The 25850-nt window shown below is 64.6% G+C and overlaps 6 protein-coding genes across 10 annotated transcripts; 3 read left to right on the forward strand and 3 right to left on the reverse strand.

Moving 5' to 3' along the window:
• Positions 1–81: 81 nt before the first annotated feature.
• On the reverse strand, positions 82–2905 carry ACOT8 (acyl-CoA thioesterase 8). Its single transcript, XM_075166971.1, has 6 exons — positions 2507–2905; positions 2281–2426; positions 1590–1815; positions 1173–1330; positions 584–775; positions 82–484 (listed from the first exon to the last, which is right to left on the reverse strand). Exons 1-6 carry the CDS (start codon positions 2641–2643, stop codon positions 366–368), a joined length of 978 nt encoding a protein of 325 aa, XP_075023072.1. The 5' UTR covers positions 2644–2905; the 3' UTR covers positions 82–365.
• On the forward strand, positions 2878–6341 carry ZSWIM3 (zinc finger SWIM-type containing 3). Its single transcript, XM_075166963.1, is given in 3 exon segments — positions 2878–3118; positions 4362–4789; positions 4792–6341. Coding segments are annotated over 3 exon segments (1998 nt in total). The 5' UTR covers positions 2878–2963; the 3' UTR covers positions 6207–6341.
• Positions 5955–19416, forward strand: CTSA (cathepsin A). 4 transcript variants are annotated; one of them, XM_075166968.1, is made up of 15 exons: positions 5955–5974; positions 15059–15216; positions 15333–15444; positions 15567–15617; positions 15895–15981; positions 16086–16241; positions 16592–16683; positions 17003–17087; positions 17225–17316; positions 17538–17616; positions 17766–17914; positions 17988–18063; positions 18161–18250; positions 18405–18506; positions 18684–19416. In XM_075166968.1, the coding sequence occupies exons 2-15, from the start codon at positions 15059–15061 to the stop codon at positions 18765–18767; spliced, it is 1413 nt and encodes a 470-aa protein (XP_075023069.1). In that variant the 5' UTR covers positions 5955–5974; the 3' UTR covers positions 18768–19416. The 4 variants fall into 4 exon arrangements, with proteins under 4 accessions (XP_075023069.1, XP_075023068.1, XP_075023067.1 ...); XM_075166967.1 differs by lacking the exon at positions 5955–5974 and adding an exon at positions 12111–12306; XM_075166966.1 differs by lacking the exon at positions 5955–5974 and adding an exon at positions 14817–14892.
• On the forward strand, positions 6376–8717 carry ZSWIM1 (zinc finger SWIM-type containing 1). Its single transcript, XM_075166964.1, is given in 3 exon segments — positions 6376–6778; positions 6781–8090; positions 8092–8717. Coding segments are annotated over 3 exon segments (1707 nt in total). The 5' UTR covers positions 6376–6579; the 3' UTR covers positions 8290–8717.
• NEURL2 (neuralized E3 ubiquitin protein ligase 2) lies at positions 10766–14215 on the reverse strand. Its single transcript, XM_075166973.1, has 2 exons — positions 13474–14215; positions 10766–11019 (listed from the first exon to the last, which is right to left on the reverse strand). Exons 1-2 carry the CDS (start codon positions 14153–14155, stop codon positions 10904–10906), a joined length of 798 nt encoding a protein of 265 aa, XP_075023074.1. The 5' UTR covers positions 14156–14215; the 3' UTR covers positions 10766–10903.
• A 322-nt stretch (positions 19417–19738) lies between the features above and the next one.
• PLTP (phospholipid transfer protein) lies at positions 19739–24429 on the reverse strand. Of its 2 annotated transcripts, XM_075166974.1 has the most exons (16): positions 24220–24429; positions 23329–23447; positions 23044–23143; positions 22835–22963; positions 22520–22675; positions 22271–22334; positions 22074–22137; positions 21864–21955; positions 21549–21725; positions 21307–21366; positions 21041–21202; positions 20756–20823; positions 20631–20673; positions 20367–20430; positions 20203–20279; positions 19739–20089 (listed from the first exon to the last, which is right to left on the reverse strand). In XM_075166974.1, exons 2-16 carry the CDS (start codon positions 23438–23440, stop codon positions 19949–19951), a joined length of 1509 nt encoding a protein of 502 aa, XP_075023075.1. In that variant the 5' UTR covers positions 23441–23447; positions 24220–24429; the 3' UTR covers positions 19739–19948. The 2 variants fall into 2 exon arrangements, with proteins under 2 accessions (XP_075023075.1, XP_075023076.1); XM_075166975.1 differs by lacking the exon at positions 19739–20089 and having other exon boundaries at positions 20207–20277; positions 24220–24295.
• Between the last annotated feature and the right edge of the window lie 1421 nt (positions 24430–25850).

Genomic DNA, 25850 nt, shown 5'->3' on the forward strand with positions numbered 1-25850 from the left:
ACCCTCCCCCTGCCAGGAGAAGCTCCCTCTGGTGAGCACAATCACGGGGGCCAAGGGGACAAACTCCAGGGGACAGAGCCCAGCTGTTCACCTGATGGCTTTATTTAAGGCAAGTGAAGGGTGGGCGATCATAGTGTGCGGTTACGTGCTGTGCAGCTGGCAGTCGGTCACAGCAGATGCCTCTGTGGGTCCCCATCCATCGCAGAGGGCCTCTGGCACCAGCACTCTCCGCAGTGCTGGATCCAGCCCGGTCTCCTTCAAGGCTCCGTCCTGCTGCCTCCCAGGTCCCGCCTCGCCCGCGTCTGTTCTGGTCCCGGGGTCCCTCCCTCGGCATGCCTGAGCCCCAGCCCATGGGGGTTCCTCAGTTAGAGCTTGCTCTGGTTTTGCGTTTGCTCCACCCTGATGACTCCTTCCTGCGCACAGGTGACAGCCAGGACCCCGTCCCTGCGCCACAGCCGTCCCTGCACCAGTCCCCGGCACCCGCCTGCAGACAGCACTTGTCAGACCGCGGCCCGCCGCCCCCCGGGAGGGGCAGGGCTGGCCTTTGCCGCACGTGTCCCCGGGGAACGCGGTGAGGACTCACCAGCCCAGGGGCTCTCGCACTCATACAGCATCCAGTGGTCCGCTCGGAAGGGCGCATGGAACCACATGGAGTGGTCGAGGGACACCATGAACTTGATGCGGTACTGCCGGTGCGGGAGCAGGGCCGTGCCCAGGAAGGCATAGTCGGAGATGTAGGCGGCCACGCAGCAGTGCACCTTCATGTCAGTCTCTCCTGCAAAGCAACCGGCACTGCCTGTCCCCCGTGGGGTGGCCGTGGGACAAGCCTGGGCGCATAGCGCGAGGCAAAGCCCCAGAGCTCTGCTTCCCCAAGGATCAGCTGCTGGTCAAGCAGAGCTGAGATGCTCTTTCAGACCCACTCCCCTTGCCATGCCCCCCGGGGAAAGTCCGCTGAGGCTGAGCACGGCACACGGGCATCACTTCGTGCTCCGGCACTCATACCTGTATTTCAGCCTTGAAATCCCCAGGCTTCCCCGCAGGCTTGGGGTGCAGACAGCCTCTGAATCACAACCCTCTCAGCCCACTCCACCACGAGCGCGCTCTACAGCATCAGCTTGAGCCCGAGCCCTTGGCTTGTGAGGCAGCTGGACAACCCTCCTGGCAGGACCCACCTATGTAGCCTCGTGCTCGCACCCAGAAGAGCTGCTTTGGCTCCTGTGGCTCCGAGCAGAATACATCTGGCGGGTTCACGGGTTTGATATCAATCGGCACATCTTCGGCTTGAATCTTGTTGAGATGCTTTCTGTATCTCTCCGCCAAGTTAGGATTTCTGTAGACCAACACAGAGAAGTGAGGTTAATGCCAGGCAGGCCAGGGGCACGTCCTGCTGGCAGCGGCTTTAGCCCAGGGACCCAGGGCCACACAGAGAGGCAGGAGGGGCATGGCTCCTGTCCTGTCCTGTCCTGTTTCTATACTCCCCTCCCAGGCGTATTTGGGAACTCCTCAGGCAGTCACTCCCATCCCTCCGCCTCCCTAAGCCCCAGCCGCAGAGAAGGGCATCCCTGGCGTGTCCCTTCCGCCTCACTCACTGCAGGAACTTCTGGATGAGCTCCTCTTGCGTCAGCAGCTCCTCAGGGGGCGGCACGGCAGGCATGGTGAACTGGTGCTGCACTGGGCTCTCCTGAGAGAGCTGGAAGGAGGCCTGGCAGGTGAAGATCGGCTTTCCGTGCTGGATGGCCTTTACGGAACGAACAGAGAAGCTCTTCCCTGTAGAAGTCCGCTCTACCTCGTACAGCACCGGCACCTTGGGGTCCCCTGGGACAGAAAAGGGACGTTCTGCCGTTGGGCCACCATGCACCACAGAGGGGACCTGACTGACAGAGGCCGAGCACTGGGGCCAGGGAGGCTGAACCTGCTGTGCCCTGAACTGGCAGTGCCACCCACGCCCTCTCTCTGTTGTGCTGGAGCCGTGATGGTGGCACCTGCTCACTCCTGCGGGCCTCAGTCCCGGCTTCCCCAGCCCCTCCGCCGCTGGATTCACTGGCCGGCCCCAGTCCCGCCATAAGCACCAGCCTCCCCGACCCCCTGCGCCCTGTCCCCGCCCTCCACGATCACCCGTCCGCCCCACTGCCGTCTCTCAGCCCCAGGCACACCCCGACCCAGAGATCGGCAGCCCGGACCCCCGGTCCCTGACCTGCTCCTCCCGCCCCGGCCCCCCCCAGCCGCCGAGGCTCACCGGCTCGGCCCCACCTCGCGCAGCCCGGCTTCCCCCGGCCCGACCCGGCCCACCTGCCCGCACGAAGTAGCAGTGCAGCGAGTGGACCTGTTCGTCGCGTCTAACGGCGCGGGCGGCCGCCACCAGGGCCTGGCCCACGATCTGCCCGCCGAAGAGGCGCTGCGTAGCGGGCACCCAGTGGTGCCGGCCCCTGCGGGGGGGAAGGCGGCAGCGGTGAGAGCGGCGGTGGGGAGGGCGGCCCGGTCCCCGCCGCCCGGCGCCCCTGCGCACCTGAAGAGGTCGAGCTCCAGCCGCTCCAGGTTCAGCACGCTCGTGATCAGCACGCTCCGCAGGTCGCCGGGCGGCGGCCGCCCCACCACCGGCCCCGGTCCCGGTCCAGCCCCGCCGGCGTCGCCCGGAGCCGCCATCTCCTCAGCGACCCGGAACCGGCGCCACGGACGGCGGCAACATCCGGCCGCCGCGCGGCGGAGAGAGAAGTGCCGCCCACTGATTGGGCCGTCGAGCAGTCAGTCACCGGGGTGATGGCAGAAATCTCTGGGCTGGTTGACTCGCCTCCTGCCAATCCGAAGGGAACGCCTCCGATTGGCCATATTCAGGGAGTGGGCGGTGCCCCAGTTGGTTTAATACAGGCGGCGGGCACAATAGACCTTTTTCCGGGGTCGGTCCTGGGGAGCGGAGGCCGCGGGGCCGGGCCGTGGTGTCGGGGGTCCCGGGCACGGCGCCCGCCATGGAGCTGGGGGCCCGCTTCAGGAGCTACGAGGAGTTCAGGGAGCGCTTCCGCGCCTACAAGCTGGCGCAGGGGTGCCGCTACGGCCTGCGGAGCTGCGTCTCCGTCCGCTGCCGCAACCGGCAGCATGACACCGCCGTCCGCCAGGACGTCACGTAAGGCGGCCCTGCCCCGCCGGGCCGGGCTGGCCTCACCCCTCGCTCTGCCGTCCCTGAGGCAGGACCGTGCGCCCGGCGCCGTTCCCGGGGTTCGGTGCTCCCCGCAGGAGGCCCCGCGCAGGAGCGCCCGGCCCGCAGCGGAGCGCCGCGGGGAGGGCCGTCAGCCAGCTCCCAACGCCGAGCCAGCGCTCCGCCGCAGGGCGCGGGCTCTTGTCTGTACCTGGTCGAATGGTTTTGTAACCAGGCTGTTTGTGACTTCGGAAGGGTGGATCCTGATAGTGCATACGCCTGTAGGGAAGAACGCTGTGGGTTCTGTCGCACACTTGCCCTTTCCATAGTCTCGATTGTTCTCATGTCGCTCTTGTCCCCCCCTCGCTGCCTGGCTGTGTCCCTCGTTCCCCAGCTAGCACTCCGCTGTCCTGTGTCTGCTGCTTAGCTCTGTGTTACTCTGCCTTTCGGGTCGACAATTCTCTCTGTCTCTTCTAGCAAAACCTGTAGCTTTGATCTTTGAAGTTGCTGGCGAACTATAACTCCTGACTTTTTCCGCTCAAGTAGCAGGACGCTAAATATTGGCGTCTGTTAGCATTCCCTAGCTGCCTTTACCTTGCTGCAATGGAAAGGAGTTGTCAGGTTTCCCTCTTGCAGTACTCGATTCTGCAGCCTTTGCTTATCCGAATGGGTCTAGTGATGCCATGACGCCATCTCGTTTCTGTCCAAGTTGGTGGATCTGCTCGTGTGCGCAAAGGCTGCAAGGTCATTCTCCAGTTACACAACTGCTCCCCTTGCCTTCTTAAAATATAATTTAACATCATGCCTTGCAGCCTTTCTCGCTATGTTCCAGCCTGCTCCTCCAGATGCAGAGGAGTTGCAGAAATGATATGTACTTTAAGAGAGTAAGACACAAACACGCAGGTATTAAATTATCGTTCATGGCTTTGCTGTTTCTGGAGGGCAGAAACAGAGGCACTGTTGGGAACAAGTCCCCACACTGTTGGGACTGCTTTGTAATATCTGATCATGGCTTTTGTAACTCTCAGTTCCTTTGTTTCTCCTGTGTCTGAGCTTCCTTGCCCCAGGCTTCGCTGAGCAGAAAGCCAACCCACATGTATGACTGGCATATGTGGGGTTTTTTGTGCTTGCTAATTAAATATAGAGTTGGCATGCAAGAAAAGTCAAAACTAAATGCTTGCAGCCTACACCACCACTGCTTCCCCCATTAACGCTTTTTCAACGTTTGCAGGTTCATGCAGGTGAAGTTTGGTTGTGCCCGGACCCAAAAATACAGCAAGAAGAGAAAGCAGCAGCCCAGCTTGTGTCCGGCTTATTTTGTGTTGCAATATAAGGAGGACATAGACCAGCTTGTGATCAGTGAACTGAACAGCAACCATGTCCATGCGGACCCAGTGTTTTCCCTGACCAGAGCTACTGCTGCAACAGCAAACACCGCAGCACACGGCAGCCCTGCAACAAAACTGCGTAAGCAGCAGCAGGTGGGTGGGACTGACAGCGGTGCTGTGGCAGATGAGGACTTGCACGCAGTCACGGGACAACCGGTGGACGGGGCGCCTGCTCCGTACAGGGCTCCCACACTCCCTGAGGCAGCGAAGGAAAATGCCTCGACCTCAGCGCTCATCAGGGTTGCTGAGGTCATGAAAACCTTTCTGAGGGTCACAGGGGCTCACTGGCCTCAATTAGTGCAGACAGCGACCATGGCCTGGACAGACTCAGCTTCCAGACCAGCAAGATGAAGAGCTCATTCATGCAGTTCCCTGAGAGCCTCCTGCTGCACAGGGCGCCAGGCGAGGGGGGACACGTTCTCTACGCTTTCCTTGTAGAGAGTAAGGAGCGAGTGGGGAAAGTGGTGCACTTGTCACTGCTGAAGGACGAGACAGGACACGGCATCAGGAAAATGCTGACTGTCTTCAAGGAGTTCAACCCCGAGTGGCAAAAAGTCCAGGCTGTTTTCGTGGATGTGTCCTTTTTTCACAAAGCCATCCTCCACGAGCTCTTTCCCTCTGCCCAGGTGCTCCTTTCTGTCTATCATACTGTCCGGCTGCTCGAGAAGAACGTGAAGGAAGCAGAAATCTCCTCTTCCTTCAAGCAGAACTTGACGCTGGCCTTGCAGAAGGCCGTGTTTTCCCCTTCGGCTGCAAGTCTGGATGTCCTGTCCCAGCTGGTGAAGTGCGTAGTCAGCCCGGGGCTGTACGACTACCTGCGAGCCAGCTGGTTCTCCTGCGAGCTGCTGTGGTGCCTGCATGTGGGGAAAGGTCTGCACTCCTGCAGCACGCACATGGACAGCCTGGACCTCATCACGTACCGAATATCCAGCCTCTTTGGCCAGCAGCCATCCTTGGAGGCGAGTGTTCTTCGTTTTCTGGAGTGTGCAGACTGCCTTGATTCCAGAGTCTTGGAAAACCTGAGCCGGGGTTTCTCAGGCACCAAGGAGGATGGTCAGAGCCTCCGGGAGAAGCCTGACATGCGTGCCAGTGCTGTGGCAGAACCAGGCCCTGTTTCTGGCCCTCTGGCTCTTGCCGAGCCCACCGGGCAGGCTGCCGAGGCGGGGATGGGCTGCATGCTGGCCACGCTCCGGGAGAGCTGTACGGACCTGGGCTCCTGGCTGTGCCTGAAGGAGTGGGAGGTGGTGCAGACATCCACCCAGCTGCTCAGCCCCGCGCCGGGCAGCCTCGCTGTCCGGCTGCTGGAAGACACGCACTGGGTGAGCCGGGACTGCCGGAGTTGCAGCTGCTGCTTCCACTGCCGCTACCGGCTCCCCTGCAGGCATGTCCTGGCCGTGCTGCAGGTGCAGCGGGGGCACGTGGAGGAAGGCATGGTGTGCAGGCGCTGGCAGAGGAGGTACCAGCAGCTCCCGGCCCCCGGGGCTAGCCTCCCGGGCTGCGGTGGGGGATTGGCGGGCAGGGGGGAGAGAGTCCGGTCCCTCACCCTGGAGCTGGCCAACTTGCTGATGCAGTGTGAGGGGCGGGAGCTGGAGCAGCGCAGCTCCGCGCTGGCAGCGATCCTGGCTGCCTGGGCTGGGTCCTCGGGGCCGGGGCAGGCGGCTGGGGAGGAGCCGCAGGGCTCTGGGTAACGGGGGCACCGAGGAGACGTGTGATGGCAGAGGGGGGCTCCGGCCGTCCCCGGCCCTGTGCGCTGCACCGCGGCTGCTCCGGGCAGCGCCCGAGCCCCCGTCCCGCTGCCCGGCAGCGATGGGTCGCGCCCGCCCGCTACCGGCGGGTGGGGCCGAGGACGCGCCCAGCCGGCAGGGGGCCCCGAGCGCTGCCGGGCGTCATGGCGCACCCCGCGGTGATTGGTGGCGTCCCCGGAAGGGAGCGGGCCTGCTGGGATGCACTCCCCCGGAAGGGAGCGGGGCATGCCGGGATATGTCCTCCCGGTAGCGGCGGCCGCGGGAGGGGAAGGTGCCGCGGCCGAACGCGCCCATCCCGGCGCTGGCAGGGCTGGCGATGGCTCAGGCCCCGCCGGGACCGGGCCACGGCTCCCTGGTGGCCTGCGAGCTGGGCGCGGGCGGCGGCATGGCCTCTCTCAGCTTCCAGAGCGCCACCATGGGCGGTGTCTTCGCCCGCTTCCCCCGGGAGCTGCTGGTGCACCGGGCGGGCGGGCCGGCGGGCCGGGCGCTCTACGTCTTCCTGGTGGCCGGCCCGGCCCGGCGCTGCGGGGCGGCATGGCCAGGGTGGTGCATCTCGCCGTCCCGCGGGACGAGTCGGCGGGAAGCCTGTCCCGCATGTACGGGGCGTTCAGGGCTTTCAACCCCGCCTGGGCCGAGACCCGGCTCCTCCTGGTGGGCCCCGGCCTGCCCCAGCCGCCAACGCTCGCCCAGGCCTTTCCCGCAGCGGAGCTGCAGCTCTCCGTCTTCCACCTCTGCAAGCGCCTGCAGCAGCAGATCCAGCGGCTGGGCCTGGGGGGCCGCGCCGAGCGCCTGATCCTGGCCGCCCTGAGCGATGCCATGTGCGCAGCCACCGAGAGCAGCCGCAGGAAGATGCACGCCCTCCTGAGGGACCTGGTGGTACCAGACTTGCTGCCTCAGCTCCATATTCACTGGCTGCTCGATGATGAGATCTGGGCCGTGCACAGGGAGAGGAGCTGGGGGGAGAGCAGTAACTACTTTAGGGACCTGGAGATGGTCACCCAGGGGTTAAGCCAGGTTTTCAGCGCTGGGCTTTCTCTGAAGAGCTGCATCACCTCCTTAGCCCAGCACTACCAAAAGTGTGTTTCTAAGAGCCCTCCTGATGCCACAACGTGCTCTGCTCCCTATCCTGATCACCATGCTGCTCGGGCAGCTCCCCAAAGCCTGCCTGCCTTGGGTTCGCCTCTCGCCCCTCTGGTGTGCCAGGGTAAGCCATCTCAGAGCTCCAAACAGGCCTCCCCCACAACGGCAGCAGCTCAGCAGCAGGGGCCGGTGGCCGCCTCTCTCACAGCTGCTAAGAGTCCCATGATTGTTCTCCAGAGGCCACTGGCAGCTCCTCGGCTCCTCACGGCTCTTCAGCATCAGCCTGAAATCCCCCAGGCTCTCCTCCTCCAGAGTGAGCCTGCGAGCCCTCAGTCCTTATCAGATCCTTCATTTCCTGCGGCTAAACTGGAGGCCACAGAAAACCTGGAGGGTGACAGCGAGAAGGAGATTAACCGAAGGACTGAAGAACGCATCAAGCAGTCTTTGAGCAATATTTGCACGGAGCCCGCTGCCAGGCTGTGCCTGAGTGAGTTTGCAGTGGTTCAGAAGTCCGTGCAGCTGATAGGCACCAGAGAGGACGCTCTCAGCATACAGGTCCTGGAGGATGCCCACAGAGTGGACCTGAAAGGCCTGAGCAGCTGCACTTGCCACTTCAACCAGATGTTCCAGCTGCCCTGCCGGCACATCCTGGCCGTGCTGAATTCGGACAGGAAGACCTTGCAGCCGGAGATGCTTGGCAGACAGTGGCAGAAGGGATGCGATGCTTGTCAGGCTGGGCGATCATCACCGTGCTGATGGCCTCTTGGAGATTCTGAAGAGCTCCTGGAACGCGTCTTTGGATAAATCCCTGGTGGTGTCCTTTCTCACGGCAGAGATCAGCCGGCTTCTCACCCACTGCAGTGGGGAGGAGTTTGAGCACAGGTACAGAACCCTCCGGGAGCTGGCTGACGGCTGGATCGGGCCCTACATCGAGGTGAAGCTCTAGCACTGAGTGGGAGCTAAGCTGGCTGCTCCGTGTGCAGGTCCTTGGGAGTAGTGGGGCAGCAGATGTGTTCATCGCTCCACCACTGTCCCCGCTTCCCCCTTGACTTCCCTCAGCCTGTCACTCCCTCGGGGCTTGGCATGGAAGGGGCAGTTTGGGTCCTTTATCTGTCGAGCGAGCATTGCCTTTTGCATGGGGCAGCTGATGAACCAGATTGGGAACTCCAGATTGCGCTGGAATGGGAAACGAGCCGCTGACCTGACTAACAGATGTGGCTGGGAGCCAACCACAGGTGGTGCGGCGTGAGAGGTGATGGTATAATAACATGTGACAAAATTATTTGATCCGTGGCCAGCGCCTGCAGGTCCTTCCAGCATCCTGCTGCGAGGTGTTGTGCAACAAAGCCAATAAATCAGCCTTGTATCGCTGGGGACCTGCGTCTGTCTCTGCGCCAGCTGCGGCCACCCCTCCCTGCCGGCAGAACGGGACAGTGGGGCTCGCTTGGCCCATGAGATCAGTCAGGGCTTTGAACAGCGCTTCTTGGTGGTCTTGCCTTGTTGCGGTGCCCTCCAGTTAGTGGAGCGAGCCCGCTTGTTAGGAGGCAGCAGATCCGGAGGGTGGCAATCTCCACTGCTGGCAGCGCAGCCTGTGGTCTGGAGCAGAGGAGTTGTTTGCCTGGTTACGGCAGCTGCTCTCAATTCCTCAGAAAGGGGAACCCGCCCTCCCTCGTCAACAGCTTGTGTGCTGGGGGAGGCGGGAGGGATGCTGGGGGTCACAGCAGTGCAAACAAAGCTGCGGTGAGGTAGAGAGCAAAGGCTTTACACGCATGGGGTGGGGGAGGAAAAAATACCGAGAAGAGCAAACAAGCCCTGTCCCTTGGGCGTTGCTCTCAGGCTGGGTGAGCTCCCTTTCCCCCCTCGCCAGCAAGAGCAACTCCAACACCAGCAGCTCTGCAGCCCATCACGTTGGGACGTGGCAGGCTGCGTCCTGCAGGACGTGGCGGGGGGGCATCGGGAGACCTCGCTCATCGCTGTGGTTCGGTCACCATCGGCATTCTCCCCAATCAGCGCTAACTTCATTAACGTTTTGGTTTCGGTAGAGACGGCCCGTCGCAGGAGTAGGACTGCTGCGTGGTTGGGGATTTCCTCTTGGTCAAGGGTTTTGTAACATTATCTGATACTATCGAATCTCTCTGACTAAATATAGTGTAGTGTTTCGTAAAATACCTTAAACACCTTTCTGTAAACTTGGAGCTGCTTGTTTCACCTCTGAGCCATGCTGTGGAAGAGGCCTGGAAGGCCCTGCCTGCTGGCCCCCTCGCCATCTGTCTTCCTGGTGCGTGTGGGCACCCCTCTGATTTTCAGAGGGCTCTTTCCCCTGCCTCTTGCTCTGCGCAGCTCCGACCCTGCCTTCCCTCCCAGCGCGGCACAGGCACTGCGGGAACGCCAGCTGCCATCCCCACCAGCGAGAGGATGAGGGGTCTGGAGGAGGGCCCAGTGCCAGCTCCTGGAGCTGGGGAGCGCTGGGTTCCCCTCCCCAGACGGCGAGGTGGGGCAGCTAGACCCTGTGCCGGGTCACTGTGACCAGCTTCGTGGCTGCAGGCACGTGCCTGAGCAACGGCTGCTGCCAGCGCGGCTCCCTGGGCGCTGCGGGTTTCCCTCCAGCATCCGCCCCATCCACCTCCCTGCTGGGAGCACAGGAAATAACTCATCCCCTCTCTCGGGGTAAACATCTTTCCCAAGAGCGAAACTGCCCGGCTGGGACAAGTGCCTGGCTGTAATTTACCCTCTGCATGAGCACTGGGCCGTGCCCTCCCGCGCTCCACCCGGCCCGGCCCTCATGCTGATCCACCCGGGCGATCCCAGCTTCATTCTCAGGCCACACAAAATGTCCTGACATGGAAGGGGAAGAAAGTCCCCTTGGATGGGGACTAAAAAACCCAAAGCCACGGCTTCCTCCCCCAGACGGGAGCCGGGCAGCATGCCCACCCCCAGAGCTGCCCAGCACTGGCCTTGCCCGATCGAGGACTGGCCTGGTGCCGGGCACATGCCAAGGCCTCATCCCGGGGGGTACCGATCCCGCCGGCGGGGCTGGGTCTCCTGGCTGCAGGGGCTCTGCGGGTCCCGCGGTGCCCGCCCCAGCCAGCCCAGCTCCACCAGCATCCTGGTGCGCGGGGCCTCCTGCTGCAGGCAGCGCCGGTGGTTAGCACAGCCCTGATGGCAGCGGGCCCGGCGCGGGTCAGGCAGCAATCCCCGCTCCCCCTGCGTTGCTCCGTGCACCAGCACTCCCCACAGCACGCTCGCTTTCTGGCTGGAAGCGCTTTATTGCTTGCTCTGCCCTGTGTTACCCTCCTGCCCGCACACCGGCTCTGCCGCACCCATCTGCGTGGAGGGAAGTCCCTCCACCGCTCCGCCACGCTGCCCGTGCTCTCACGTCAGCTCTTTGGCAGCATGTGCCATGCGCGCAGGCACCCCGAGGGCGAGGGGGACCACATGCCGGTGGGCCCTGGGAGGTAGAGGGGGCAGCTGGGGGCACAGATCCTGCCTGGGCAGCCCGCCGGCTGTCGCTGGTGGGGCTGTCAGTGCGGGGGATGGCCCAGGGCAGCACCCTCGACACTTCACTCATGTTGGCAGAAGCTTTTCAGCGGCAGGGGCAGGTCCAGGCCGTCGATGGCCAGTCGGTGGACGATGTGCTTCTGGATGACCAGCCGGCAGAGGGTCTGCAGGGAGGGAACTGGAAGAGAACAGAAAGAAGCAGCTGAGCTGGCCAAGTCACCGGCGAGGCCGAGAGCAGAGGGGTGCGGAGGAGATGGGCCCTGAGGCTCCACGGAGGCACCGTGTCTTAGGGTGGCAGTGGGTGAGCTTGCTCTGCAGCAGGAGCAGGCATCGTCCTGCCCTGGGCTTGAGCCGGCTGTGCGGGAGAGCCAGTGCCAAGGTGCTCGGGCCGGGACAGGAGCCTGAGGGCCCTGGGCTGTGAAGATCTTCCTGTTACTGGCAGGAAGGTTGGGAGGACAGTTAGGTGCCCAAGCTGTGCATTACCGCGGCTGGTTTGCATTTGTTTTCTCTGGGGGCTGCCGAGTGGTTCCCCAGGGTCTCACATGCCCACACTGTGCTTTCCTTTCATCCCACTGCCTTGGTCTGCTTCCACCGGCGCCAGTGCCAGGCTGCCAGGTGGGCACCTGCAGGCCGGGGCTGCACTGCCTGCAGAGACAGCTCCAGCAATGCCTTTGAGACAACCATCTTCTGAGCCGTTCCCATGGCCACCTGCGCGGGCTCTGCCCGGTTCCTGCTCCTGTGACACGCACCCCTGTGGGATTCCTCTTTCAAGAGCCCTTGGTGGCCCGCGGTGTGGGTGCAATTAGCTGTGGCCAGCGCTCCCCTCAGACTTTAAACAAGAGCTGACTCAGGTGCAGCCGGTGGGCCTTGCTTCATCCGCTGCCTCCAAGAGCCAAAGCAGAGGAGAGCGCTTCAGGGCATCACGCTCGGCTGGAGCGGAGCCGCAGGTGGGACCTGGCCATTTTGCCCGTACGTGGCTGAGCACCTCTCTGGCTGCGGGGCTGGTGCCTCTGGGGGCTCGCGCCGGCATCAGGCAGAGCAGAGCTCTGCCGAGCACGACCGTGCTGTGCCCAGCCAGCTCCCGACCTTGGGGCTGTTTTGGGATGGCTGGAGTGCTTATCTCCCCCTCAGCAGGGGGCTGCGTCATGCCGAGTGCTGGGTGACGAGTGGCAGATGCCCTCTGCCTCTCCTGGTCCCTGCCCCCCCTGTGCTGCATCGTGTGTCGCCAGCGGCTCAGCTGCTCACTTCTGGTTTTCACTTCACCAGCCAGACCCCGGGCCAGGAACAGAACCGCACCAAGACTGATTTTTAAACCCTGCGGAAGTGTTGCAGAAACAGGAGCTACCGAAATCTTTGTCGAGGACAGGAAGACAGATTGCGCCTCTGCAGCGGTGCCTGCACCAGCCGCGGCACTCACGGGGACCCTCGGTCCATGGCACGGCGGGAGAGGGCAGCTCTCCCAAAGGTACGTGCTGCCAGCGCAAGTCCCTCACGAGCAGCCGGGGACGGGCCCTCCAAGGTGGCTCCGGCCAGTCGCTCTCAGCACGGTCCCAGGGCAGGGGGGCCAGGGCGGCTGGGCACATTTAACCTCCCTGTTTGGATAATCTGGCTCACAGCAGCTGGCAGGGAGAATCCTGGATTTCAGCCTTGAGACAGAATCGGCTGAACTTTGTGCCAAAGAGAGAAGCAGTGGCTCCCAGCGGTCGGGGGAGCCGGCGCCTCGGCCGTCAGGTCTGGGCTTGTTTCTGTCTGCGGCCTTGCACCCAGGGTGCAGACAGCGAATTGCCCCGCTGATGTAAAGCAAAGATGGCACGGCAGTGTGACAGCTCATGGCCAGCCACCATCACCCAGGCGCTAGCTCTCGTTCTGGCTCTCCTCTCACCTAACCCTCAGCATCTGGTGATTTTTCCAGTATGGTGCTAATTAGCACATATTAGCCTGACTTCTCACAAAAGCCAGTGGCCAGCACCAGTCTTCCCGGCCCCTCCCCGCCAGCCAAGGGATGCCGGATATTGCCCAACCTCCGATGGCATCACAGGGTGTCTGCCCAGGACACCCTGCAGCTGGAGCACACGGCAGGCACGGGGGCACGGTGTGCATGCCAGGGTGGGCAGCGGGGTGCAGCCGGATGTTTTGATGCCAAGGCAGGATGTTGCTTGGCTCCGGGCTGCTGTGTGCCTGTGGGGTGAGGCTGGGCACAGCGAGGGCTCGCCAGCCCCCGAGAAGCAGCTCTGTGAGTGCTGGCGTTGGTCTCCAGTCAGGGGCATCTGCCTGGCTGGGGATGAGCATGGCACTGCGGGGGCACAGCTCCGCGATTCCGCAGCCCCCAGTCTGGGGCAGCCCAGAATACCCGCCCCCATCGCTCCGCTCGGGAAGGACGACCAGGCTGGGCTTTGCCCCGGCCGCTGCTGCTGGGAGCTGGTGCGAGCTCTCCCCAGCCCCAGTGCGGCCCCGCGCAGCAGACCTTTCGGGAGACACTGCCCGTCAGTGGCAGTGTGGGGTCTCGCCCGTGCTCTCCTGTGCCCTCTACCCTGTGTCCCTCTGCCCCGTGGCACACTCTGACGCTCCCACTGGAGCCCCCCCGGTTTCTGGCCTGTGCAGGACGTGCCCCAGGGAGGGGGCAGGTACCTACAGCCGTATTCCACCGGAATGACCCGGACGCTCTTGGTGGAGGCGAAGACGTCGACCACAGCATAGAGTGGGCGGGCGGTGGGCAGGCGCCTGGCGCTTGGCCCCATGTCCTCTCCATTGATGACGATGTGCATGTCGGCAGTGCCGTCGGGCTGCGGGGCGTACAGCACACCGATCCGGCTGCGCCGGGCAGTCGCAGGCAGCACGTTCATCTTGTACAGGTCGTCCAGGATGTGGCTGTAGCGCCCGGGCCTGCTGCGCCCCACCAGCGTGTCGCGGGGGATCCTCACCCGCCCGATCAGCAGGAAGGGCTCCCAGGGGGGGCCCCGCACCCGCGCCGGCGCCTCCTCCCCGTCTGCCGTGACGCGGTTGTGGCTCCGCGTAATGGCGAACACCCAGGTGTCCCCCATGTTGACCAAGTCTGGGAGCGAGTATTCGGGTACCACCTCCAGGCTCTGGGGGTCGTGGGCCGTCAGCCCCACGCGCAGGTGCCCGCACCAGCCCACCTCCTTCTCCTCGATCTCCACCAGAAAAATCTGCCCAGGCGCCAGCGGCTCCTGGCTGAAGCAGAGCCCGTTGGCGAAGCTCTCCACCCGGGTGGCCCGCGTGCGCGAGGCGTCCAAGCAGACATTGGCGCCGTGGACGTGGTGGAAGCGCGCGTTGGGGCGGCACGGGGCAGCCATCGCCGCCACTGCTATTTTTAACTGTCCCCGTCACAGCTGCTGCGGGGCGGTGACGGCCCCTCCGGGCAGGGACAGCCGGCTTGGCTCGGAGGGGTCCTAGTGCCGCGGGGGAGGTCGGGAGGGGACCCCGCGTCTGCTGGGGTGCCGCCGGGCCCCACCGGGCTCTCTGGGCCTGCCTGGCGCTGCCCACCTCTGCCTGGGTGCTTGGCTGTGCCCAGCGGTGCCCAGCAGTGCCTGGTGGCACCCAGCGGTAACCGGTGGTGCCCGGCCGTCCCCGCTGCACCCGGCGGCACCTGGCAGTGCCCGGCAGTGCCCACGGGTGCCCACCGGGCGCCGCACCCCCGCCGCCGGCCGCCGCCGTCGTGCCCGCGGGGTCCGAGGGCTCCCGCCGAGGCCGAGGGCTCCCGCCGGGGCCGGCTCCCCGCTCCCCCCCGTGCCAGGGCTCCCCGCGCCGCGGGCACGGTGAGGGCTCCTGCGTGGCTGCGCGGGGCGGGCACCGCGGGGAGCGAGGCGCGGGGACGCTCCGGCTGCGGCCCCGCGGTCCCGTCCCGCAGCTCGGGGCCGGAGCCGCTCCCACGTGCGCGCGCGGGACCGGGGCAGGGGCCGGCCGCCCCCGGGGCGCTGATTGGCCGCCGCGAGGCCCCGCCCCGCTCACGTGAGCACCGGAGGTCATATGGGCGGGTGTCATGTGCCCGCCGGGATCGCTGCCTGCGGGAGCCGCGCCGGGAGCGGCCGGGGTCAGCGGGACGGGCCGGGGGCTGGGCGGGCACCGGGGAGCGGGGCCGGTGTGGGGGAGCGGGACGGGCTGCGGGCGGCCGGGCCGGGCCGGGCCGGGCCGGGTGTGGGGCAGCCGCGGCCGCTCCCGGCGAGCCGCGCCCCGACCTCCCCTCCCGCCCCCCGCAGATGGGGCCGGTGCTGCTGTGCGCGCTGCTGCTGGGGCTGAGCCGGGCCGCCCCCCGGGACCACGAGGTGACCTTCCTGCCGGGGCTGGCCAAGCAGCCCTCCTTCCGGCACTTCTCGGGCTACCTCTGCGCCGGGCCGGGCAAGCACCTGCACTACTGGTACGTGGGGCCGCGCCGGTACCGGGGCTGGCACCGGGCTGGTGCCAGGCTGCGCCACGAGTCACCAGGGTGGGGGCCTGGCCGGGCCCCGGGCACTAACGGCCGTGTGTCCGCAGGTTTGTGGAGGCCCAGAGCAACCCCCAGAGCAGCCCCCTGGTGCTGTGGCTGAATGGGGGCCCCGGCTGCAGCTCCATGGAGGGCTTCCTGAAGGAGCACGGCCCCTTCCTGGTCAGTAGTTGCAGCCGTCCCGTGGCTCGGGGCTGCTGGGGGCTGGCAGGCTGTGTGGCACGAGCCGTCCTGCCGGGGCCAGCCGGGTTGTGCCCATCAGTCACTGCCTTCTGCTTCCCCAGATCCAGCCTGATGGCGTCACGCTGAAGTACAACGACTACGCCTGGAACAAGGTACGGGTGCTGCAGCCCTCCACGGCTGTGGGGAGAGGGTGGCCCCGAGCCAGTTCCTCCTGCCCTCTCCATGCAGCCAAACCTCCCGCGGGCCCTCCTGCCCAACACACCCTCCTCTCAAGTCTGCTGTCGAGCAGGGCAGGAATGTGGCCTGTGCAGCCCTGGGGGCAGGCCGGGCACCTGCGGGTGCTGCCACCAGCGAGGCCAGCAGCTCTCTGCTTCGCTGAGCTGGGAGGGGGATCTTCCCTCGTCTCCAGCTCCTCTGCTGTCCCTGCAGATTGCCAATGTGCTCTACCTGGAGTCCCCCGCTGGTGTCGGCTTCTCCTACTCCGAGGACAAGAAGTACGCCACGAACGACACTGAGGCGAGTGACCTGGGCTGCTGGGAGGAACCTGCCTCCTGCCTGCCCCAGCCTGGGCGCTGGGGGTCCTGCCTTGCCGCCTGACCCGTGTCTCCTCCTGCCTGCAGGTCGCTCACAACAACTACCTGGCGCTGAAGGAGTTCCTCCGGCTCTTCCCTGAGTACTCCAAGAACGATCTCTTCCTCACGGGGGAGAGCTACGGGGGGGTCTACATCCCTACGCTGGCGGAGTGGGTGATGCAGGACCCCAGCCTCAACCTGAAGGTAAGCGGCCTGGGCTGAGCCGGGGAGCAGAGGGCTTGGCATGGCCTCGCTGGAGCACTCGAGCGGTACCGGGGTGGGGACTGGCTGCGCAGCCGGCATGTGGGGCCCCCTTCAGGGCGTAGGGCGGGTCTGGCCCCGCGGCTTTTCATCTTCTCCTGGGGTGCTGGCAGCGGCTGCTGGCGGATGTGTCCGTCCCTGCTGAGTAGGACCAGGGTGTTCTCAGGCACCCCCGACCCTTCCTGTTCCCTCCATGGAGTAAACAGTGCCGCATCTGCTTCCTGCCTGCTGCTGCTGCGGCTGCCCTGTGGGGAGCTGGAACACAACAGAGTTGTTTTCTTCTTGCCTCGCAGGGAATCGCTGTGGGAAATGGCCTCTCCTCCTATGAGATCAACGACAACTCCCTGGTTTACTTTGCCTATTACCACGGCCTGCTGGGGACTGAGTAAGAGGAGGGGGAGTGCTGCAGCTAGATGCGCTGTCCCTGTGCGAGCAGGATGGGGTTGGCTGGGTTGGTGGTGTTCAGGACAAGGGAAGATGCTGGCCTAACTTGGGCCAGCAGCCGGGCTGTGGAGGTGGCCCCTCGTCCTGGGCAGCTCACATGGGCACATTTGTTCGTGGGGTGTGCAGGGCACGGGGCCGAGCCACACACTGTGCGGCCACTGGGCAGGGAGCCTGCAGCACAGCTGTGGCCATGGCCACTGGCTTTGTGTCGGTGTTGCCATCTGGGCAGCGTGGTCCAGTCCCCTGGTCTCTGCCCGCAGGCTGTGGAGGGACTTGCAGGCCTTCTGCTGCTCCCAAGGGAAGTGCAACTTCCACGACAACTCCAACCTGAACTGCACACTCAAGGTGAGGGGAGCTGGAGCCCTCGAGCGCGAGCCCAGCACCGGTGTCTGTGAGCAGCACCCACCCGCCCGGCTCTGGAGGGGCCCACAGTCCCTCAAGCATCCTGCTGAGTCCCAAACCCTTCTTGCGGCTCATTGCAGATGGAGGAGATGATTCAGATCGTAGAGGAGTCCGGCCTCAACATCTACAACCTCTATGCCCCATGCGATGGTGGTGTCCCTGGGAGCATGAGGTGAGAGTGGCCCCAGAGGAGACGGGTCTCTGGGCACTGGCTTGCTGTGGTCTGCAGTGTGTGGGGTCCTGGCTGGCAGAGGGACATGGTGGGCTGGTCAGGGGGTCTCTCTGGGACAGGTGGGCTGTGTCTGGCTGTTGTCAAGGACTCCCCCAAGGAGGACCCTGAGCCCTTGTTCCTCCAGAGCTTTCAGACTGTCCCCATGCTTGTTCCGGTTGCAGGTACGAGGGTGACTATCTCATCACACACGACCTGGGCAACTCCTTCATCCGGATGCCGATGAGGTTCTCCTGGCGGCAGGTGAGCCTGGGCGCCTGTACCACCAGGCTGCAAGCATCCTCTGCCTGGCCAGTGGTGCTGCCTGTGAGCAGGAGAGGGCAGAGAGTGGCTGCTCCCGTGGGGCAGCTCCACGTGCTGCTGTGGCAGGGACTCTCCCAACTCTCTCCTAGAACCTGTTCCGGATGCCAGTAGCCCGGAAGAAGGTCCGGATGGACCCTCCCTGCACAAACTCCACGGCTCCCAGTATGTATCTGAACTCCCCGGAGGTGAGGAAGGCTCTCCACATCTCCCCCGACGTGCCGGAGTGGCAGGTGTGCAGGTGAGCAAGCTCTGGGCGGGGAGGGACCACCGCAAGGCTGAGCAGCCGTGTCATGCCGACGCTTCCTCCGCAGCTTCGAGGTGAACCGCAGCTACAAGCGTCTGTACATGCAGATGAACGACCAGTACCTGAAGCTGCTCGGAGCCACGGTGCGTCCCACCAGGCCCTGGGACCAGCTCTGACAAACCGGCCTCCTGCCTGGCCGGGGCTGCTGCCAGAAATGCTCACCCTCCTTCTGCTCTGCAGAAATACCGGATCCTGGTGTACAACGGGGACGTCGACATGGCCTGCAACTTCCTTGGGGACGAATGGTTTGTGGACTCCCTGTGCCAGAAGGTAAATGGGCAGGGCAGGGCCTGGGCCAGGCCGGTCACCAGCTCTGGGTTGTGCAGTTGGCTGCGTGCCGGGGCTGGCTGCGGCGAGAGCGTGGGCAGGGCTGGCCACCTGCCTTGGGCAGCCGGGGCACTGAGGGTGCTGCCACCGGTCCCAGGTGCAGGTGGCTCGCCGGCCCTGGCTCTACACTGAAGGAGGCGAGAACCAGATTGGGGGTTTTGTGAAGGAATTCACCAACATCGCCTTCCTCACCATCAAGGTAGGGCTGAGGGGGCTCTGGGAGACAGGGGCAGGGCTGCTAGTTGTGGCGCAGGTGGGCGTGCCAGGCACCAGTGCTGCGGTCAGAGTGGGGCGGTGCTGGCTGGGCTGCGAGACGCTTGCAGGGCAGTGGGAACCCCAAGGCCGGCACTGACCTGCTGCCGCCTGTTTCCCACAGGGAGCTGGCCACATGGTGCCCATGGACCGGCCGCTCGCTGCCTTCACCATGTTCAGCCGCTTCATTAAGAATGAGCCTTACTAGGAGCTGTGGAGGCAGTGCCTGGTGCCCCGGCTGCCCTCACCACCCGGCATCTCCCGCACAGCCCGTCCTCGCTGCTGCTCAGCTGCGCCCGGGCTCCCTGTGCCATGAAATGAGTCACTCTTGCAGCCGGTGGGGCTCCCTGCTCCAGCCCAGGGGCTCTGCCCAGCCCTGCAGGATGGCGCCCGGCTGGACAGGGTGGAGGATGGGGCTGCTTGCAGTGGGTGGGGGGCACGAGCTGGGGGGCAAGGAGTCCCAGGGGCTCTGTCCTTGCTGGGTGAGGAGTTGTGCCCCTGCTGCAGCTGCCTCCTGGCTTGTGGCTTCCTGTCTCGCCTCCTCCCTGTCTGGGGAGGCAGCTGCTTCCCTCCTGGGAAGGAGCAGTCCCCACCACTTCCCCTCTGGCCTGTGGCCCCTGCACACACACAGCCCTGGGCAGGCTCTGAGGCAGCTGCCCCCTGCTAGGAAAGCACAGTTAACGTGGTGGCTGCGGGCAGCTGGGCGCTGCTCCTGCAGGGACTTCCTGGTCCCCTCCAAACCGCTCCCACATCTGATCCCAGTGAAGGAGGCTTACCGTGAAGACAATCCCACTGCCCACTCACTGCCTGGGGCACGCAGTGCTTCTGGGAACCTGCAATAAACTCTCTGAACAAGGCGGGTCTGCTCCTCATTGCCCAGCTCCTTGCACCGCTTTGCTATCCCCTGCTTTGCTTTGCTCTCTGAGGAGTACCACTACACACCAAGGATCCAGCAGAGGTGAGTGCTGACGTGCCGTGCTGGAGAGCCAGGGTCTGTGGTCTGAGCCCCCCTCTCTGCAGGGGGTCACTGAAGCCTGGAAACAAGCCACCCGCAAGAGCAGGAGAAGCACAGTTGCTCTGAGCCCCTCTGCCACTGTCTGCACTGTCTGCCTCCTTCCCCATCTCTCCCCCCGTGTGGTTCGGTGTGGGCACATTCTCCAAGCAATGAGGCCGCGCAGATTGGAGTCGAGTGGTTTATTAGTGTAATGAGAAAGGGGTGCAGCAGGGGTTCCCAGAGCAGCCATCTCCACCTTGCTGCTACCCATCAGGGCTTGGGCGCCCTGCAGGACATGCCAGTGGTACCGGGGAAGCTGCTTCCTACCTACAGTCTACGGGTCCAGCCCGGGATCTGCCCTCGGTCCGGGGTGAAGGAGCGAGTGGGGAGAAGGGCTAGAGCTGGCGAGGGTCCACGCTGGGCTCTGCAGGCCTTGAGCTGGGGTAGGCGGGGGCGGTAGGTGCTGGGCGGTATTTCTCAATCACCTCCCGCAGCCCCTTGGAGAAGTGGAGATCAGCTCCCACTGTGATAAATCCCTGCAAAGGGGGAGAGGATTAGCACAAGGCTGGGTGTGACTGCACCCTGCCCCAGTAGGACATGGTCCCTGTGCCCACTGGGGGGCCAGGGCTGTCCCTATCCTGCCGCGTACCGCATGGTTGGTGACCACCTCCTTGGTGAAGTCCATGCCTTCTGGCAGTGGGATCTGCACCCCCTTTTTAGTCCTCTCTGCGGGGAAGGAGAGATGCAGTGAAGCTGAGTCCCACTGTGCCCCTGCCCCAAGCCCGGCTGTGTGTGGGCAGCGGCGGTGCCTACCGTTAATGATGGGCATGATTGTCAGCTGCAGCAGGGTCTTCAGTGGGGCCTGCAGTGAGAACAGCTGGGGAGAGAGAAGCGTGGGTGAGCGCACCGGCAGCAGCAGCAGACCTGCCAGCCTGGGCAGGGCATGCCTGCACTTAGCACTGGGTGGGCTAGAAGGGGTGTCCTGCGATGTGCAGCCCCTCCCTGAGCCTGCCCCATGCTGTGGCTGGGGGCTGGCAAGGGAGGCCGGACCCCCCGGGCTGGCACGGATCTGCTCACCGCTAGCGACTCCAGTGCAGACTGCTTGGAGTAGATGCGAAACCTGCAGAGGAGAAAGCAGCTGTGAGTGGGGCACAGAGGGGACCTTCCCCGCAGCCTCCGCAGGACCCCAGCATGGGCCGTACCGTCGCAGGTCCAGCTGCACGCGCAGCGCCTTCCCTTGCAGAAACACCTTGGCGCTCAGCTTTGTTTCCTAGGGAGAGAGAAGGCTGAATCGCAGCCCTGCTGTGCCCACTGCAGGGAGGCAGCTGGCCAGGCTGGCTGCTCCTCTTGCTCCACAGGCCCAGCTGTCCTGCTCTGGGGCACCAGAGCCTTCCCATGTGGGGTGGGAAATGCTCTTCCCCTGTGCGCTGGAGTGGCTGCACAGGAGCCCCGGCCATGCGCACCCCTCCTGGCCAGCCCCCACTCACCATGGCCATGCTGGAGAGCTGGACAGCGGGGCGGCCTGGAGGCACCAGCGAGATGTTGAGGAAGGCAGAGACGGAGATGGAGGTGCCTGAGGGTTTGATGATGCAGCGGGGAGGAGCCGACACCTGCAGCACCAGCCGCAGGGGAGCATCCACAGCAGGGCTCTGGGGAGGGTAGGTGAGCTGGAGGCACAGAGCTGGGCAGGGCTGTGCTCTGCCCCAGGGGCTTCCCTCTGCCCCAGGGGCACCCAGCTGGGTGCTCCTCTCACCAGCATGAAGATGGTCCCGAAGAAGGTGGCTCTCAGCAAAACCTCCAGGTCCTTGGGCACCTGCAGGGAGGACAAACCACCGGAGGGTAAGCGAGCAGTTGCTCTTGATCCCAGCAGAGCTGCTCCCTGGATGGCACCTTCTCTGCTCTGCATGCAGGGCCCAGCCCTCCCTCCTGCCTGGCAGCAGGCCCCTGCCCACAGAGAGCTGCCTGAGCATAGCCGGGTGACCCGGCACTGCTTACCTTCTCCCCCCGGAGCTCTATGGCCAGCACACCTGCCTGGAAGTACGCGTGCATGGCTGAGTCAAAGAAGTACTCGGAGAAGGCGACGTAGACCATACGCTCATTCTCCTTGATCACCGGCTCCACCGCGTGGTTCTCCAGGTCCTGGTTCTCTCTTGCACGAGGGAAGAACATGCCCTGGGATGAGAATAGGAGACGTTTCTGCAGCTGTAGTGCAGCCCACCCTGCTCTCTCCATGGTGCCCAGCGTGCAGGCTGGCACAGCCGCTCCCATGGGGACTGTGGGAAGGTCAGCAGGGCAGGATCCAGTGTTCACCTTGAAGTCTAGGTCGAGGGTGTCCGTGGAGACGGCCGGATCCCGCAGGAGGGAGTAGTCAATCCCAATGTGCTCATCCACATAGTTCCTCACTGCCAGGGAAGATGTGCTGTGGTGACCAAGCCTGTGAGCTGCCCAGCAGCCTGATGCCCAGTTCTGCCCTCCCCACGGTGAGTGGGATCCGGTCCCTTCCCCCAGGGCAACGCTCACCCGGCACTGTGTCCAGCACAGAATTCAGCAGCACCAGGCTGGCGTGCTCCAGAGACGGACAGATCTGAAAGGCAAGGGGCTGGGCTAAGACGGGAGTCACTCCAGGTGTGGATGAGGACCTGGACCATCCTCCTGCTGTGGGGCAGGGCAAGGCCAGGCTCCCCCAGGTTCCATCGCCCATCTCCACTCAGCTGTACCTGCTGGCTGAGGAGGAAGCGCATCCCTGTGACGATGAAGGTGCTCAGGAACTCGTAGACCTTCCTGCAGGACACAACAGCAGCTCTACGGCTGCTTACCTTCCCCTGCGGCTCCAGCCCTGCCCCTCCATCCCCGTGCAAGCACACAGCCTGGGCTGGGGAAGTCCCGAGGGTACAGAAAGGGGAGCCATGCACAGGCAGAGCTGGCCCAGCGGAGGGACAGGTCTGCTGCGGTGGGGTTGGGTGTACCTGAGTGTGCCAGAGAAGCCTGCATGCATTCTGGCAATGGAGGCGTTGCAGGTGATGTTAGAGATCTTCAGGCGCCCAGACTCGTCCTTGGCCAGCTGCAGCACTGTGTGGATGTGGACACCGTCCGCAGAGGCATTGATGGACCCGATGTCATAGCTGGAAGTGAGGAGAGCAGATGAGAGGAGAACCTCCTACCAGCTGCAGGGCAGGGCAGCAGGGCACCCATGGCACCCAGCAGGCACGGCCAAGCAGCGGCTGTGGCCCAGCCGTGGGGTAAGCTGGTGCCTGCGGGAGCGGGAAGGGGAGGTAGCTCACAAGAACCAGTAGAGCAGCTGTCTCCGGAAGCGCAGGCTGATGGAGGCATTGTTGATGTTGAAGACGAGGTGCTGCTGAGGCTGGAAGTACAGGTCGGAAAATGCCAGCTGCAGATCCATCACCTTGACCCTGCAGGGGAGGGGACAGAGATGGTCAGACGGACAGATGGACGCAGGGAGCCACGTGCACAGGGAGCGGGTAGCACTCACTGGCTGATGTTGTAGTGGAACTGCCCCTCCTTCCCGTGCAGGTCCGACACTGTGATGTTCTGCAGCTCCTGCTCCACGAAGTGCAGCCCCTCCTGCTTCACTGCAAAGCAAAGCGAGCCTGGGCTGGCCACAGCATCGCCCCCCAGCCAGTCCCCCAGCTCCTCTCCAGCCGCCCCACGTGCAGGCAATGCAGGCAGAGTCTTACCCAGGTGCAGACCCCAGGAGCAGTGTCCCAACCTGCCTCTTACCCAGGCCCCGGGAGCAGTGTCCCATCCGGCCCCTTACCCAGGTCCAGCCCCTTGGAGGTAATCCGGATCTTGCAGCCAGGTGGGCTGTGCAAGGCCGTGACGAGCCAGGGCAGGAGGAGGAGGAGGAGGCGGCAGCTGCTGGCAGCCATCTCGCACCTGGAGGCAGATAGCAGGGTCAGCACAGGCTGGCTCAGTCAGTGGGGCACACGGAGGATACCTGGCCACCCTGGAGGGAGACAGCTGCTGCCCAACCTGCTTGCAGCCCCGGGGCAGGGGATGGCCCCGAGGAACACCCCACGGCTCTGCTGCTCCCCTCGAAACCCCCCACGGCTCTGCTGCTCCCCTCGAAACCCCCCAGTTCTGCCCAGGTCCCCATCACCTGAACCCCCATAGACCAGCAGCCCACAAGTGGCACAGCCCCCAGCACAGACCCTGCGAGACCTGCAGGGTCTCACGTCCCCTGGGAATGCTCGCTCCAGTCAGCTCCTGCCGGCCCCAGCAGCGTCCCACCCTGCCCTGAACACACCCTGTTCCCAAAACTGCACGGCGAGGCATGAGCCCAGCATGTGCTGCTGCAGCAGGGAACCCCAGCACCCCACAGAGAAGAGAGCCGTCTCCTGTGGGGCTGCCCCACAGCCCTCCCAGTCCCACAGAGCAGCCCCGGCTGCCCCCCCCGGAGATGTGCTGCCTGCTCACGCGCTGGGCTGAGAAGGGGGCTGGAGCCTGTCCATCCTGCAGCAACAGGCAGAGCTCCCTGCAAGACTATGGGGATGGCCCAGGGCTCCCCCACAGCATTTTCCCCCAGTTCTCTGCAAGGGAGAGGAGGGGGGACCCTCCTGCCCAGGGCCCAGAGCCGCCATCCTTCCCTGAAGCTGTGCACGGATCCAGGGGTTCGCCTACACAATGCTGGCTCAGTTCGGGTACTTACAGCGAGGCTTGTCCTTGGCTCCCCTGGTGTGGGGAAGCTGAATCACGTGAAGGGAGGGAGGGAGAACACCAGTAGGTCCAGGAGTTTCTTTTGAGCTGGCTGAGGTTCCCCTGCCTTTATATATCCCCCCAGCTGCCACTCCTTGCAAGCCCACAGCTGGGAGGAGACAGTGGGACGGGGAGGATGCAGGTCTCCGGCATGCTGAGCCCCGGCTGCCTGCCAGCACAGGCAGAAAGACAGCGGGTTGCTCAGACACCCAGGCTCCGGGCCGAGCACGCAGCCTTTCTCCCCCACCACAAACACAGCTCCCCTTGTCCCGCATGCACAGGCACGCACCACGTCCTTGGGCCTCCCCAGTACCCCGGCAGTGCTCAGCCCTGCAAGGGGTATGCTTGCAAATGGGGTCGAGGGGTTCGTCATGTGGGGGCAGCCCCCCCAGTCTGCCTTACGAAGCCTCCACTGGTGCCAAGTTCTGCCAGCTCCAGCCCTGCCTGGTGGGGTCTGCACCAGGGCTGGAGCCCAACACATGCCCCGTGCCGGGGGTGCCGACGGAGGCTGGTTTGTGCCCATCGGTGACGTGAGCCCCAGGCGGAGAAGATGCCGAGGCTGCCAGATCCTCAGTGCTGCTCTGACAGCTGCTGCCCAGGCCCCTGGCATGAACCGGGCAGCTCGGGGTCTGCAAGTCATGCCTCTGCCTGGGCTTGCTCAGCTTGTTGCCAGCAGCATGGCAGGCACTGGGGCTCATAGCACCGTGAGGGGCGCTGCCGACGTGGCCCCAGCAGCGCCCATGCTGCCATCCTGCTCCATCCTGCCCCTGCAAGCACCCGTCACGGAGAGGATGGGCAGCTCCTCAGGCCAGGGATTCCTCCCCAGGCCCCCGAAGGCCCTGCCTGAGCGAGCTGCAGCGGCACAGCTGAGGGGCCGCCCCTGCCCTCACCACTCCCTTTGGCCGCTTGAGCCTCCTCGCTCCAAGGATCGAGGCTTCACGCTGTCCCTCCGCAGGGTCCCCTCTCCCCCCAGGGCTGAGCAACAAGGGGTTGGTCTGAGCCAGCACTTTGTGCTGCGGGGGATTATCTGTGCTGTAGGGCAGCAGAGCCAGGCTGTGCGGGGCTCGTGCGCCAAACGCAGGGAGACTTGGGAGACTTAGTGCTTACACAGCACTTATCCCTCCAGAACTGCTTTGCCAGCATTAACTCATTAAACTGACCCTGGTGCTCTCAGAGCAGAGGGCAGGACTTCTGGGAGAGCCAGCAGGTTGGGCCGCTGCCCAGGAACACGGAAAGCCTTGGAAAGCTGGGGAGTAGGGACGCTCCAGAGGCAAAGGGCAGGAAAGGGCCCTGCGGCTGGGGGTGACAGCCCCATGGCTGCCCCTGCTCATCTCCACGGGGGCCGTCGCCTGCCCAGCAAGCCAAGCCCACGGGCCTGTGGCAGGAGACGGGCGGCTGTGCCCCTGCGTGCAGAACAGCCGTTCGCCTGGGGCCTCCACCCGCAGCCTGTCCCCACCGGCTCCTGCAGCCCCCTACAGAAACTGGCCCAGCCCGGCAGGACCTAGTAACTGCCGTGACCCCCTTCCCCACCCTGCGTCGTCCTCCAGCACGCGTTGCGCTGAATGCAGACTGCTCCTGTCATGC

This window comes from Calonectris borealis, chromosome 17, assembly GCF_964195595.1.
Source record: "Calonectris borealis chromosome 17, bCalBor7.hap1.2, whole genome shotgun sequence".
Classification (NCBI taxonomy): Eukaryota; Metazoa; Chordata; class Aves; order Procellariiformes; family Procellariidae; genus Calonectris; species Calonectris borealis.